The sequence below is a fragment of the Haliaeetus leucocephalus genome, unplaced genomic scaffold, assembly GCF_000737465.1.
Source record: "Haliaeetus leucocephalus isolate CR32 unplaced genomic scaffold, Haliaeetus_leucocephalus-4.0 Scaffold0, whole genome shotgun sequence".
NCBI lineage: Eukaryota > Metazoa > Chordata > Aves > Accipitriformes > Accipitridae > Haliaeetus > Haliaeetus leucocephalus.
Window position 1 is genome coordinate 26939687 of NW_010972436.1, and position 14708 is coordinate 26954394.

The 14708-nt window shown below is 51.6% G+C and overlaps 1 protein-coding gene across 1 annotated transcript; it reads right to left on the reverse strand.

The window, feature by feature from the left end:
- Positions 1-368: 368 nt before the first annotated feature.
- On the reverse strand, positions 369-13684 carry HHATL (hedgehog acyltransferase-like). The gene is made up of 11 exons (XM_010561470.1): positions 13538-13684; positions 12920-12987; positions 12429-12542; positions 12066-12260; positions 10998-11207; positions 7116-7287; positions 5284-5428; positions 4853-4888; positions 3859-4060; positions 2274-2415; positions 369-666 (listed from the first exon to the last, which is right to left on the reverse strand). The coding sequence occupies exons 1-11, from the start codon at positions 13641-13643 to the stop codon at positions 545-547; spliced, it is 1512 nt and encodes a 503-aa protein (XP_010559772.1). The 5' UTR covers positions 13644-13684; the 3' UTR covers positions 369-544.
- Positions 13685-14708: the final 1024 nt, after the last annotated feature.

Sequence of the window (14708 nt, forward strand, 5' to 3'; positions counted from 1 at the left end):
ACAGTGGATGCTGACCGTCTCTTCTAGTGAAAGAAACATGGGATGCTTGGGCTGGAAGCAACCTGGAGATGATCTGCTCAGAGCAGGCTCAGCACCAGCTAATCCCTTTCTCACAGCTGTGTGTCTGATCCACCCTAAAACCTCCAGCCGTTGGAGTTGGAGAGTCTCCTCTGGGAGACATGGGCTACACAGGTCCTGCAGGAGAGCTGAGTGCTGGTGGACCAAGTGTTACGGGAAGCAGAGGGTGAAAGCTCTAGGCTTGCACAATGTCAAAGGGTCAGCAAAATGATGGGGATGGCTCTTTCTGGCATTAAAGAAATGTCCTGGGAGCCTACCTCAGCAGTCTGCCATGCATGGGGAGCCTGTGAAATGCCCACTGTGTCCTACAGAAAATCTTCCCTGCAGCAAGGGGGTGACCTGTGCTTTTCAGGTGACTTCTACATGGGTGAGCTACAGCAGTCCGATTGTCAGGAGTGCTTGGAGAGCCCCGGCCAGTGGCTGGAAGGGAGACGAGGCTTTGGGACAAGCCTGCCGATGCCTCTCTCTAGTCCGCCTTTGCTTTGTCACACTTCTCCTCCTCGATGGCCAGGATGCGCTCACGCTCTTTGATCAGCTGCACTCCGCAGTATGTGATGAACCAGATGGACAAGGTGCTGACAGGGAAACCTAGAAGATGGAGGGAGACGTGGTCATTTTGTTGTTGCTGCTTGCCTAACAGGGCTAGCTCTTCTCCAGCGCTGCTGCCTTTCAGGTGGTTTGGGGAGGTCCCATGGGTTCATGATAGCCAACGACATTTTATGTTGTCGATCCAGCCCTACAGCTTCACTGAGAGAAGAGAGAAATTTCCAGCATCATGTTTTAGATGAAGCAGTGCCTGAGCTCACCAAAGCATCATGGATTGCGGCTTTTCTGGAGGAAAGGAGGCTGAAGGGAGACCTTATCTCTCTCTACAACTACCTGAAAGGAGGTTGTAGTGAGGTGGGGGTCAGGCTCTTCTCCCAAGTAACAAGCGATAGGATGAGAGGAAATGGACTCAAGTTGTGGCAAGGGAGGTTTAGATTGGATATTAGGAAAAATTTCTTCACTGAAAGGGTTGTCAGGCGTTGGAACAGGCTGCCAAGGGAAGTGGTTGAGTCACCATCCCTGGAGGTATTCAAAAAGCGCGTAGACAAGGCACTTCAGGACATGGTTTAGTGGGCATGGTTGACGGTGACTCAATGATCTCAAAGGTCTTTTCCAACCTAAATGATTCTATGATTCTAATGTGGAAACATGCTGGAGTGGCTTTGAGCACTGTCTTACCCTCAAAACTCCTTCTGCCCCCCAAGTTCAGACTTGGTGGTTGACTTTCTGCCCATTCAACCTGCCCATGTCCATCGTTGTTCAGCACTGTGACCTTCTGGAAGCTTTGTGCCCCGCTGATGCTAAGGATCAACCCCAGCCTTGTCCCGTACCTAGTGGGCACACAGTGTACGCCCAGGGAAAAACATGTTTTTGTCAACTAGGTAAGCGACTGAGAGCTCTCCCTCCACTTAGGAAAGGTCTGACGCCATTCGTAACCATGAGTCTGGTATCCACAGCAGAGGGGAGACACAGGCTTTGTACCTACTAAAACAGGACCTCTGAAATGAATAATGCAACCAGCAAAAGCCAGCTAGCTCAGCGGGCAGGCACTTCTGGCACACTGAGCCCAGAGCATCATATTATCCATTTCCTATGCCAGAATGCCAGAGGACGTGGGCTCCTGATGGCTATTTATACCCTGGGCTGCTCAAGAAGACTTCAAAATAGTGCCACCATCTCCTGATTAGAAATGTACAGATAAGACTGTAGCAGGAGGGTTTGTACCTGTCACCTTCAGGTTGACGCAGGAGTAACTGCTAAAGGAGACGAGGTCGGACAAGTAAATCCCTTTCTCCAGCAAGGGGACCATATCGCAGCCAGGGACTCAGCCCACCTCGGTGGGGTGAATGTGACCTTAGCGTTGTGAGGAGTCCAGTTCACAGCATCAGGCTGTGCTAGGAGCTGTACAAGTACACCTGGAAGGCAGCTCGCACTCCGGAGAGCTCGCACGAGAAGGGCAGGAGCTAAGAAACCACTGCCTGCACCTTTTGAACAAGAATTAAGCACGTTGGGAGCAGTCACATAACAAGCCAATGGCCAGGCCACTTTGGACCCAAGAGGACTCGACAGTCCCAGTTCTCAGCTCTCCTACCAGTGGCCCCCCCATCAAGCCAAGGGTCCCTCGGTGGGGAAGGCTTGTAGCATCTTACCTGTCAGGAGGAGTCTCTTGGTCACCAGTAGTGCAAACTCCAGGCTGTTGAGGGCTAGGATGTTGTAGAGGACGATGGCCCAGAAATTTGCCGCCCCAAAAACTGCCCTAATCCGCCGAGACATGGCCTCTGACATTTTGGCCTGCGGAGGGGAGAGGAGCAGAGAGTGAGGAAAAATGGGGCTGTAAGAAAGGGGATGCCCTGGTCCAACTCCAGCCAAACTCCAGCTGGGATCCCAGAGGGGTAGGCAAAAATTAGAGCAGCCTTTAGTGTCTCTGGGATGAAGAAACATAAGGACAAGGCAAAACTTCTGCTCTGCTGCTGGACTCAGATGCATGTGGGACTCCGGACTGGTGTTTCAAGGTCCCATGGGTAGGGTCAAGATGTTATACACGGTTTCATGCTAATTATAATGGCTGTATACTGCTTTCTTCATCTATTGCCTTGGGTAAGCCATTCCTCAAGGCAGATGAATGCTGTTGTATACCAGGATTATTATTAGCCCTACGTGCAAATCACTCCCAGCTCCTGGTAGAAATTGTTTCTTAGGAATTAAAAAAAAAAAAGGAGCTGAAAACTAGTGACAGCAGCAGAGTGAAATTGTCACTGGCACATAATCCTCAGGAGCAGCTGCTGCGAGTGGAGCAGGGAAGTGGTTTATAGCAATCTTCAAAGAGCACGGTGAATCCCCAGGCCACTTAGTGCTGAGAATTGCAGTGCCGCAGGGAAGGAGATTTCCCTGCCTGCAAGTGCTGTAATCTGATTAGAAGTTCAACGAGGAGAGCAAACGGAAGGATTGCTCTCCAAAGTTTTTATTCAAAAGGGGTCTTTACTGAACCGGTTTAGGACCTCCAGAATTTAGGTTAAGCAAAACAAATAAAGAACATAATTGTTTCCAGAACGGAGTTCCGTAAGTTTTTCTTCCAATGTGTCCCCAAGGAACCTTCGTCCCAAACAGAGACAGGGCACTAAGCTTTGGACTGTTTGGAAAATAATTCATTCTAGTACCTAAACATTTGCTTTTATCAGAAATTAGATCAAAACCACTCAGAATGCCAAGATGTTTTGCAGAACAAGAAGAACAAATGATTTCCATATGGAAATGTATAAACATTTCCCCATGGACAGACCTCAGATTTTGTGTGCATCTGTGGTACTTTGATGCCTCATTGGGGCTGCATTCCTAGTTTGTTTGGACCTCTGTTTTCCCTCTGAAAGCTCCAGACCCAACCTAAACTTCCCATGAAGCATCACAGGGGCAGGTGGGAATTTGCTCTGGGTGGGTGACACAGTGCATAAAATGAAAGGTTACAGGGCACCGGGACTGTGCTTCTCTTGCACAGCTAAGTAGCTGATCACAAGGATGCTAAAGGCCACAGGAGAGAGCTTCAAGTCTCCACACAGGAGGCCTGGACGTGTTGCTGCATGGCATCATCAGAGATGTTGCTCTTCAGTCTCAGCTGAAAGTGGATCTGACTTGTATGAACAAATTTGAGCTCCCTACAGCCATGGACATTTTCCAGCACCAGAGTTTGGTCCCGGACCCATTGACCTTCCCCTATCCAGATGTAGCCCAGTTCCTCACCTCCAGTTTGGCAAAGGGCTCCTGCTGGAAGAACTTCTGCACCCAGAGCTCAAAGTTGAGGCCAAAGCAGTTGAAGACAGACCAGATATAAACAATCTCGCAGGGCCCCAGCCACAGGGTGGTGACGGCAAAGGTGGCGATGGTGGCCATGAGCTCCTTCATGATGTTGTCGTGGTTCTCTCCAATGTGATCATACACGTACCTAATGGCCAACGAAAATGGTCGGTGCTCCCTGTAGTTAAGGAGACCCCTCCGGGGTCCCTTATCCCGCGCTCACCCACCACAAGCTCCTCCCAGGCAGGTCAATCTAGAGCACCTCAGTGAGAAAGGAAGGAGGTTTTGGCTGAGACATTCCAGCAATAAACCGATTTTTGCTGCAGTCCAGCTGCTCGTGGCTTGTGTTCCTCCCAAACCTATAGCTCCTTAAGGACAAAATACCACCCTTTGCCCCTCTTGCAGGTAAAAGGTTGATAAAACATGGGGATCTGTAAAGCTGCAGGCTATCTCAGACTTGCTGGTGCACAGGATTTCATCACAGAGCAGCCACCACCTTCAGTACAGGTTTGCTGGTGTGTACTCATGGCTGGAGAGAGCTGAAGGGCTGAGGGAGGTGTAGATGGAGCTCAGGCCACCCTTGTTACCCAGTACATGGGAGACCTGGGCTCAATTCCCCTTTCCTCCTGGTGGAATATGATCCTGACTCTTCTTCCCTTGAGGGAATGCTAAATCCACCAGACTTAAAGGGATTTCTGGGACAGGACTCTCTTATTCCCAACTTTGGGGGGTGGGGTGGGGTGGGGGTGTGTGTTGCACATTGTGGTGATCAGTTCAATGGTCTTAGGGATAAACAGACCGAATATGACTTCATGACTTCATGTTTCACCCAGAGGAGAGGACACCTCAGCTTTGGGATGAACAGCATTTAATGCTTCATTGCTATGTGATGAAAGAGAAGACCCTGAACCAGACTAGAGGCAGTTGATTAGACACTTACTTGCATAGCCAATCATTAATCCCTCTGTCAAAATGCCTACAACGCAGATGATAAAAAGCATGTTAAAACACACAACGTAATGACACTCTTCCATGCAGCAGTCAGCCAGAGAAGGCACCCAGACCCCTGGTGAGGTCCACCTACAACATTTTTCACAGCAGTTCTCCATTCTCCTTCCTTGAACAGGTCCCACTATCGATGTGGCAGGTTACAACACCTCTCTCCTTATCTATTCCTTCCTGCCCAAGAACATTTCCCTGGGCTACAGCCAAGTCTAGACCATAGGTTCAGTATAGACTGTTCAGTGTAGGTAGTCTCCAATTCATAGGCCAGCTGCTCAGAAGCAGAGCCCAGACATCTCCCCCCCCCCGGCACGTTTCGTGCAGGTCAAACTTGCTGTCTCTCTCTGTTGATGCACGTGGGCTACTCACGTTTCTGCAAAGACATAGAGCATGGTGATGCATTTTGGGGGCTGGGGTGGGTCCAAGTGGTCCAGTCTGGCAATGGTGTTGATGACCCCAAACATGACAGCAGCTTTCACCCAGTCGTACACCAAATTGGAGTAGGCCAGGCCAGCTGGAGCAAAAATGAGAGTCAAACAGGTGAAGAGGAACACGGAACGTATCACCTTCAGGATTTTGGGGGACATCATATCCCATGGGAGCATGTAGTCTATTGTAACAAACATAACATCAAGAGGACAGTCTAATGCTGTCTTGGACCAGCAAAGCTTTTAAAACTAAATAGCTTTTTAAGAAGCTTGAACCAAAGGACAGTATCTTCTTGGGGTATTCAAGAACAAACTGTTTATTGGTCTTGGTAGTCCAAGAAAGTCATACAGATCTCATTTCTTCCAGTGCAAGATTGTTCCTTCCCTCTAAGCCCCTCTAAGGCTTGTTAACCTATGACAAACTCATCACAGTTCTCAACTCTGACCTCTGAGGTTTTATTGACAACTCCATCAAAATGCCCTCCTCCCCAACTCCTTGTGGCCATAGATGTAATGTTGATGCTACACCAGAGCCAGGGACAGAAACTCTGTCTTGGAGAGGTGTCTGACAGTAGAAGGCAAACTCTGCAGGAACAAACACCAAAAATTTCACATTCCTATGGAAACAGAAGCTAAAATGCCCCTGTCTTGGTGGGACTGAGCTCACAGATTAAGGACCACACAGTGCCTTGATGTGAGCAGTGCCTGAGCTCCTGCCGTGGACCAGGCAGATCTGGTCAATACAGTCAGCAGAGCCTGCAGAAGAGCTCAGCTCCCTCTGGAGTAACACATATGCTTGGTCAGTCCACCCAGGTCTCTTAGGACCCCCTAAATCAATGCTAGTGCCATTCTAGCTGCATTAGGATTTTCTCCTGGCCGCCAGCTGCCACTCTGGAGAGACATGGGGCTCCTCCAGGCCCTGCCCGTGTGGATGTCAGATACCCTATGGCAACTCAAATGCTGCCATCAGACACGTATTTGGCCAGCTGAAATACTCCATCCAGCTGCCAGGTGAATGCCAGCACTGCTACCATTACCCATCCTGGGAATTTGGTTTCTGGAGGTCTCTAGTCCAGCCCTGCTCAGAGAACAGCCAACTTGAAATGGAGATCAGGTTGCTCTGGACATTGTGCATTTAAGCATTGAATATGTCTATTTTTGGAGAATCTATAACCCCTCTGGGCCCCTGTTCCAGTGTTTGATCACTCTATGAAAAAAATTCCTTACATGCAATCAGACTTTGCCTTGCTGCCCCTCGTTTGCTGCGTCCTGCTTCTTCCCTGCCAGCCTCTAGAAGAGTTCGCCTTGTCTACAACCCTCCCTTAGGCAGCTGAAGACAGCAGCTACAACTGCCCTGCACAACCTACGCTCTGGGGCCGTTTCAGTGGCTCACAAACACCCATAATGGGTAGCCACCTGTGAAGCCATCTGAGATACCAGGTGTACTTCTTGCAACAGCATGGGGCTGATTTTTTGGAGGTGCTGAGCTCCCTTCCAGTCCAAAGGCAATGGGAATGGCTTGGTGCTCAGCATCTTAAACCCCGAGCTAAACAATTTACACTGGGACCCTGTGAGAACGTCAGACCAACACCATCTGCTTTCCAGGGCTGTCAGCCCTATGCATTATCAATAGGAAGAAGAGGGGCTTTACTCAAACCTGTCCAACGTGAGCACTGCCAAAGCCTGTCAATGGAGAAAGATGGAAATCTGAACCCCTCACCACTGCTTTGAAGCCGAGTACAGGTGTGAAGGTGTCCAAGCAAAGGCACTCACCCAAGGACCAGTCCGAGAGGCGGTTCATGAACTTCAGGTCGGAAGGGAGGGTGAGGATGTAGAAGAAGTGGAAGAAGACGTCCACAGCAATGATGGCCCCCACGTGGAGGAGGGCATGGACCCGGATATTCCTCATCTCGTCATCTTTGCGTCTTAGCTCTCGGGTGCTCACCTGCCGGGATGGCAAACCAGGAAAGGGCTGAGCTGAGAGACAGGATGGGCAGCATGTTCCTGCATCCATAAAAACAGTCAAGGTCCAAACGAAGACTCAACCTTCTCCTTTAGAAATCACACCATGGACTACATGGCCGAAATCGCCACTGATTAAGGAAGACCTGAGGGACTAGCTCAGGCAAACACATCCACGGGGAGCAGGACGTGTCCCACCCACAACATCCCTCCAAGACCTCCACCTCAGCACTGAGCACTGCAGCAACGTGCCTCCTGGATGATCCTCCTAGCAAAAGCTGTTCCCATCACTGGGGTTTCCAGCAGAGCAGGCACATGGTGTGACACAGCGGTGACAGGTCTGGCTGTATCTAAGGGACCCTAGGTGAAAACCATACCAACCAGGGAGCTGGGTTTTATGCTCTTTCTGCAGAGATGTGGTCAGAAAGACAAATTTCCTTAAGGGTGGCCCCTTGCACAGGTCACTGAGTGGGAGCAAATACCCACACGCAGAACATCTACAGGATGCCACAGCCTGTAGGAAAGGACATCTACCTGCCCAGGAGAGGTTAGGAGCAGGGCTGGAATCCCACCTGACCGCTCTGCCAGGGCCAGATGCATATTTTTGGCCAGGGTCATTTGGGAGGAGGAGGAGGAGGATGCCTGATGGTCTTTGGAGCTTCTGCTGCAGACACCAGCTGTAAACGAGAGGGAGAGCTGCTCAAGGGGCCATCCTGATTCGGCTGGGACCTGATCAATGGGGATTTTGTCCCTGCTGCGTCTTGTACAAACAGGGGCCGGGCTTTGCCTCCAGGAGCTGTCATGTCTCTGACCGTTGTAATACAAAAATCATCAGAGCAAGCTTTCAGGATTACACTGGGCAGACTGATGTCCTCGCTTCCCCGCATTGCCGTAAAAATTGCTGCTGTATTCAAAATCCTCTTATGTTTATTACTTTCCCTTTATTCCCTGCGAGAGGTGGGAGCTCTCCCAACATAATCCGCAGGCTGCCACACCAGCCCCGTCATCAAATCCAGACGATTCCTGAGAATTAAAGCCTTTGCCAGATTTTTTTGTGTCTGTTATATGCCAAATGCTTCAAGGATACTAAGAGGCCACTGGACCCTGAGCTGGAGGAGAAGTCGAGGGAGGACAGACTCGGGCATGGAGATGTGTGGGAAGACATGGAGCCCCTCCTTTCATAGAATCATTTAGGTTGGAAAAGACCTTTAAGATCATCGAGTCAAACCATAAGTCTAACACTGCCAAGTCCACCACTAAACCATGTCCCTAAGTGCCACATCTACAGGTCTTTTAAATACTCCCAGGGATGGTGACTCAACCCCTTCCCTGGGCAGCCTGTTCCAATGCTTGACAAGTCTTTCGGTGAGGAATTTTTTCCTAATATCCGATTTAAACCTCCCCTGGTGCAATTTGAGAATGTGTCCTCTCGTCCTCATGTCTGCATGCGGTGGCACCACTCCGCCACCATCCCCTTGAGGTCAGGGCTGTGTCCCCCACACTTCCAGCCCTACAGAAGTGAATTTGTTCCTTTCATCCTAGTAAGGAAGATGCTTTTCAGCTCAAATGGTGCTGGCCAAGCCCTGGTACAGATGAGTTCCCATCACACGTGGGGGTACAAGGGCTCCACTAAGACGTAGCACCAGTAGGAGCCAAAGAGACAGATCCGTTCCCTAACTGGGCCAGACTCCATCTGTCCGCTCCCATAACTGCTGTTGGGCAATTAGGAATTCACCTCTACAATTAGCTGCAGCTCCAGCAGTGCAGGGGGGCATCTAGCCAGGAGATGGCAGTGGTGGCCAGGCCAAGACAGGACCCCTGGCATGGGAAAGGGGTTGGGGACTTACTCCTTGTGCCTTTGGGGTGAGCATTTTAAGCAGCAGAAGGGGAAGAATTGCTCATTAAGTGGCTACAGACATCCTGGTTTGGGGCTGTGCAAAGGAGCAGGAAATAAAACCCCCTCCAGATCAAGCCTTGTAGGACTGGTGGGAATTCAGGTCTTGGAGATGTGAGGACTTTAATGCCCTGATTTACAGTGTTAGGAGAAGCCAGGGCTTCCCGTTTCATAGGAAACACTGATGGAAACTGGAGAAGGAAGAGGAACGTGGGGTGAGGAGGGCACCCCAGGGCCCTGTACCCCCTCTGGAGGGGCTTGGACAGTGGGGGCTGCTGGAGCCGTGCTTGCCTGGGCTTCAGCCCTGCAGGTAAGACACGACTGGAAAGATGAAGCCTTAGGATGAAACATTTCTTCCGGCAGCCTGGGGAGAAAAGCCCACCAGCAGCCTGGCCATCCCCGGTGCTTGTCCACTGAGAACGGTCTGCTGGTAGACTCAATGCACCACGAACATCCCGTATGGGTGATGCCAGCACTGACCTTATGATCTTCAGTGTCAAATGCTCTAAAAGTCCTTTTAAATAGAACCTGCAAGACCCAAGGGATCTTGTTCCTTTCAACAGGCAGCATGAGGTTGTTAAATCCCCAGGTGAATGAACCAGCAAGGAGCAGGACTCAGATCAGGGCTCATCCTGCTCACTGGAAGAAACAAGATCAGTGCAGACCTTTTATTAGGCAACCAGTACCAGCCCAACATTGGAGAGAAGGTGCTGGGTTGGGTGGGTCTTTGGTCTCCTCTGCACCAGGGAGGCTCTGGTTGCTCTCCCCTGCCCTGGGCTGGTTTTTCTCTTGCACCCAGATGTCAACTGGGGTCCAAAAATTCAGAGTAGCTGTTCTTCTTTAAAAGAAAATGGAGGGGTGGTGGTGATCCTTACAGCACCATTGTTGACCAAGCAAGAGGTCCCTCTCTTAGCAAGCACTACCAGTTTGCTTTGATGACCAAGGTTGATTACTGGTGTAAAAGGACATTGAGATGGGAAGAGTGAGGAGGCAGAGAGCGCTGCTGTTTTGCTTGATCTTTGGCTACGAAACAGGCCCAGATGTCAGCTGGTACCAGCCCAGGCTTCTGCTGATGTTTTCCAGTGCTGTTTAGAGTCTTCTCTTCAAAAAGCTCCCTTGGTTGTATGTGATACAGGCAAAGACTTGGGGCACCAGGGTATTTCACGGAGAGCAGAGGAATCCCCTGGCTGCAGAAACACAGCCTTCCACTCAACCTTACTTATTTCTGCAGAAATAACTTCATCTTAAGACACACAGACCATCCTGGAAATTCATGCTCCTCGGGTGAACGAGCTGGATGGAAATGTGAGACTGCCCTTGCTGTCACAGCCACCAGTGTTTAGAGGTCCCACAGATGGGCACCACATGTCTGGCTCTCACCGTGGCCTCCTGGCTCTGCACAGTGGAGCGGCACGGAGCTGCTGATGTGACAGCATGTGGAAACCGAGGCATGGAGCAGTGCAGTTGCCCGGTGAGGAAGTACATGAGCTGAACCCTCCCCTCCTCATCCCAGCGTAATGCTTTCACCACAGCAACGTCTTCTCTTCTGAACTGATCAGTGGAAATAGCCAAAAACCCAAAAGGGGAGATTAAAACCCCATCAGTTTATACCACTCCCCACAAAAATCACAGCATCATTGCGCAGCCCAGACTATGGCCACAGACTCTAGATGACTGCGAGAAGCTCTACAACCATTTGCACCTTCACTGTGGGAAAAGGTGGGGTTTTATAGGCATTAAACACAAGCAAATAAATGCAGGGAGAGGTCCTCCTCCAGCCTGGCCTCAGGAGCACTCACCTGGGCATGGAACTGGTCAAACGTCATGACAGGCCCAAAAAAGAAGAATGGGAGGTAGAAGTTGTACTTGAGGAGGTCGAAGATGGAATAGATGCCCTCTTTCCTCTCGGCGCTCTCGAGTGCAAAGCTCATGCAGCGCATGATGGTGAAGCCGCTTCCTCCATAGAAGAGGACATCTTGAAGATCAAAAGCTCCCGTTACAAACCCGCTCTGGATGAGAAACGAAGAGTTACCACCAGGAATGCGATGTCATTTCTGTGCTCCCTCGCTTTGTGGAGGACATCACTCCTGGGGCAGCAGGCAAAGCCTCTAATTATGCTCTGACACCAATTGTCCCTGGAGCTAATAAGCCTTGCTGTTGGAAAGAAAAAACTGGGGCTCGATTTCCCAGCTGGCTCCTGCATCTTGGAAGAGCCGGGAAGTGGTAGATCCTCTTGGCCATGTCTTCACCAAGCAGCTATGGCCCATGCAGGCTTTGGTCTGGGGTGGGAAGGTCACCCTGTCACGGGGACATAACCCCCCCCAGGGAGTGAAGAAAAGCCAGCACAAGCCTGATGGAGGCAGGGGAAATGCATTTCGGGAGGTAAGCAGCAGGCAGGGAGAGGCGGCACTGTCCTTCGGAGGGACTGAAGAGCTTTATAAGGCCCTTCCTGGGCTTCCCTCCACCCACCAGCGAGAGAAAGTCTTAACTGGGCAGAGACCTGAGAGAGGCATGGGCATCACTGAACCCATCCCAGCACTGAGCTGCAGATGGGGAAACTGAGGCATGAGGCAGGAACACGTCTTGCCTGGCTGACAAGCTGTTGCCTAAGCAGCAAGAAGGACTTGGGTGTCCTGAGCTCTGGCCCAGCATGAAGCCACCAAAACATGACATCCCAGTGGGATTATTCCCAAACTCAGCGACGCAACAGTCCCCTCCCTCTCAAACCCTGTGGGAGCTCTGGCATAGCCAGGAGAAGCACCCAGTGTTTGGGGGTTCCCCAGGACCCCTCCTTGGGGGTAAACCCAAGGAGACAGACACAAGCAGGCTGGAAACGGGGCAGAGAGATGGTTCGAGACAGTACCTACCTGCCACGAGCTGAATGGCTCCACCTTGAAGGAGGCGAGACAGCAGAGCCCGGCCACGTAGCAGAGCCACTTCTGCTTGGCCAGCGCGACGGAGTAGAGGACAAGGCAGTGGGAGAGGATGATCATCAGGTAGACGAGCCCCATGCTGCCCAGCACGGCCAAGATCCCGTAGAGCATGTACATCACAGCCCGGTGCTGGGAGAAGAGAGTGGTCCAGACCTGTGGTCAGCTTGGTGAAAGCCCCAAGCCTGCTCCCCCTAATCTAGAACATCTCCCCATCCTGGAACAGCCCTCAAGCCCCCTTCCACAGAACCCAGGTCACCCTGGTGCTTTCAAACCCATCCCACCACATCCCTGTCTCACCTGCGGTACTGTCATGGAGCAGATCTTGCCGAAGAGGACATGTCCCGAGAGGGCGAAGATGATGACGTTCCTGAACGAGGTGAACCACATCACCCACTCGAAATCGGCCACGTCCTGCGGGAGCAGCACCGGGCGCCTTACTGTCCCCAGCCATTGCACCCCTGCCCCAACACCCTTCTGGAGGGGAAACCACACAACTTTCAAAGCCTTTTCTTCCCATTTTCCACCCAAGGGCTCCCGAGCACTTTAGCTTGGTCATAAAACCCCAGGAGAGACGTGCAGAGGTTTCTCGTCTCGGTGCACACAAAGCAGAGCATCCACGGCGCTGCAGGGCTGGTATTTTCCCGACTAGTTCGTTAGGGAGAAAAATACAAGTCACATGGACTTTGCAAAAGCGTGTCAGCAGCAGAAAAAACAGCTCTGCTTCTCCAGCGGTCAGCACCGACCATGTCGCCGGTAGCTAGAAAAGACCGAGTCCTTCCTCCGCTTACCATCTTCCTGCCGAAGTAGTGCCAGCCCGGCTTAATGCCGTCCCGAAAGGCCTTTCTGTTCATGCTGTCTGCAAAAAAAACAGAGTTACGGGGAAAGAAACAGCTCTGGGAAATTGGGTCCGGGTTTTGGCAAGGCAGGGAGCCTTCCTCAATGCGATGATGAGCCATCAGGGCTCAAACACCCTGTCCCAAAAGTGCCTAATTCCCATAGACAATCATAGGAGTCAGAAACCTCAACCGTTTCTGCAAGAATTTCCAGCAAAGTCTTTTTGCAGCGCACATCCTAGAGACCCCCTGGCTGATCCCATGAAATTTTCAGGTTTTTGGGCTTCCAGACAAAAAATTTGGGAACCAGCCCTGTGTAGGCAGGGTGGTTGCCTGTTTTGGGGACTGGCTGGAGACCTGTGACGTACCACAGCCTATTGCCCTGAGCCATGGAAATGGGGACAAGGAGGCAACCAGGCAAAAAAAATCCTTTTGAACCTTGCAAAGGATTCCCAAGCTGTTCTCTGCAAAAATTAAAGCCAGGGATCTGCTGCTGGTATGGACAGCTGTAAAAGCAGCCACCTTACATCCCTCCATCCTCATCATCCCAGGGGATGCGATGGGGAGCATTACCTCTGGATGCTTCGAAGATCCCGCTGCCGCTGTATACCACGGCGCACATCACGATGAGAGCGTAGAACCCCAGTTCGTAGCTGGGGAGCATCGTTTTAACCCCCATGGCGGCAGGTTACTGCCCCAGCCGGTGAGGGGGATCCAGACCTGGGAAAAGGGAAGGAGGAGAGGGAAAAAAAATCAGGGGTGAGAGCTCACCTTCCCTCCTACCCCTCCAACCCCCCAAATAATTGCTGCTGGTCCTCAGCAGCTCTGCTTTGTGGGTTTCTTTGAAGGCTGGTAGCTGAAGAGAAGGAGACAGTGACACCCAGGGCTGAACCCTGGGACAAAATTCAGGTGCAGGCAAAGAGGTTGCTGCTGAGCCCTGCTGCAAACCCCCCCCAGGAGCAAAGATTTGGGGGCAGCTCAGCCAGGTGCTCCTCATAAAGGGCTCTTCCCAGTAAGTTGCATCCATCCCAATGTTCAGAGATGTGCCAGGGATGCCAGCTGCCCAGGATGGGGTCCCTCCAACGTGTCTCTGATGTGCCCCCCCCCCCCCCAAATCCTAATTGGATCCTTGGAGGGGATCCAGGAGAGAGCACGAAGATACTTGTGCTGGGATGCTGATATTCCCCTGCCCTGGGCTGCTGCTCACCTTCTGCTGGGATTTTACCCAACCTTGAGCTCTCGGGGGGGAATTTCCTAAAACCCCGTGGTCCCAAACTTTTCCCAGCCACAAGCCTTAGGACCCCATAGGCACGATTAACCCCCCCCCAGCTGCTCTGCCCAACATCAGTAGGGCTCGGGGGATGCTGACGCCCAGCCCCGCAATTAACCCTGGGCTAATTACACCTGCTAAGGCTAATTAACCCCGACGCGACGTGCCTTTCAGCCCTCCCCGAGCTCTGCAGCCTCCCGACTGGGTGTCCAGTTGCTAAAAACGCAACTTAGGGCTGGAAGAAGCCGTATGCTGGGGGGGGGCATCCTCCTCCGGCACTGCCACCCACTCGTGAACATCCCCCGCGGGTGGGGGGACCCCGCGAACGGCGGAGCGCTTTGAAGGGAATAAGTAAGCGTAAATCTGGCTTTTAGGCAGCAATAAAAGGCGAGCCGGTCCCCTTCTGCTTTCGCATCTGCATCGCAAAGCTTTTGCCGTGGGTGCTTAGTTAATTTTTTTTTTTTAATTTTTTTT

What these genes read in the sequence shown, in the direction of transcription:
- HHATL (XM_010561470.1), bottom strand. Translation starts at nt 13,643, where the DNA reads ATGGGGGTTAAAACGATGCTCCCCAGCTACGAACTGGGGTTCTACGCT. An exon ending in GATCTTCGAAGCATCCAGAG is followed by an intron (nt 12,988 to 13,537) that starts GTAATGCTCCCC and finishes TTTTTTTTGCAG; the next exon opens with ACAGCATGAACAGAAAGGCC. An exon ending in GCTCCATGACAGTACCGCAG is followed by an intron (nt 12,261 to 12,428) that starts GTGAGACAGGGA and finishes CTCTTCTCCCAG; the next exon opens with CACCGGGCTGTGATGTACAT.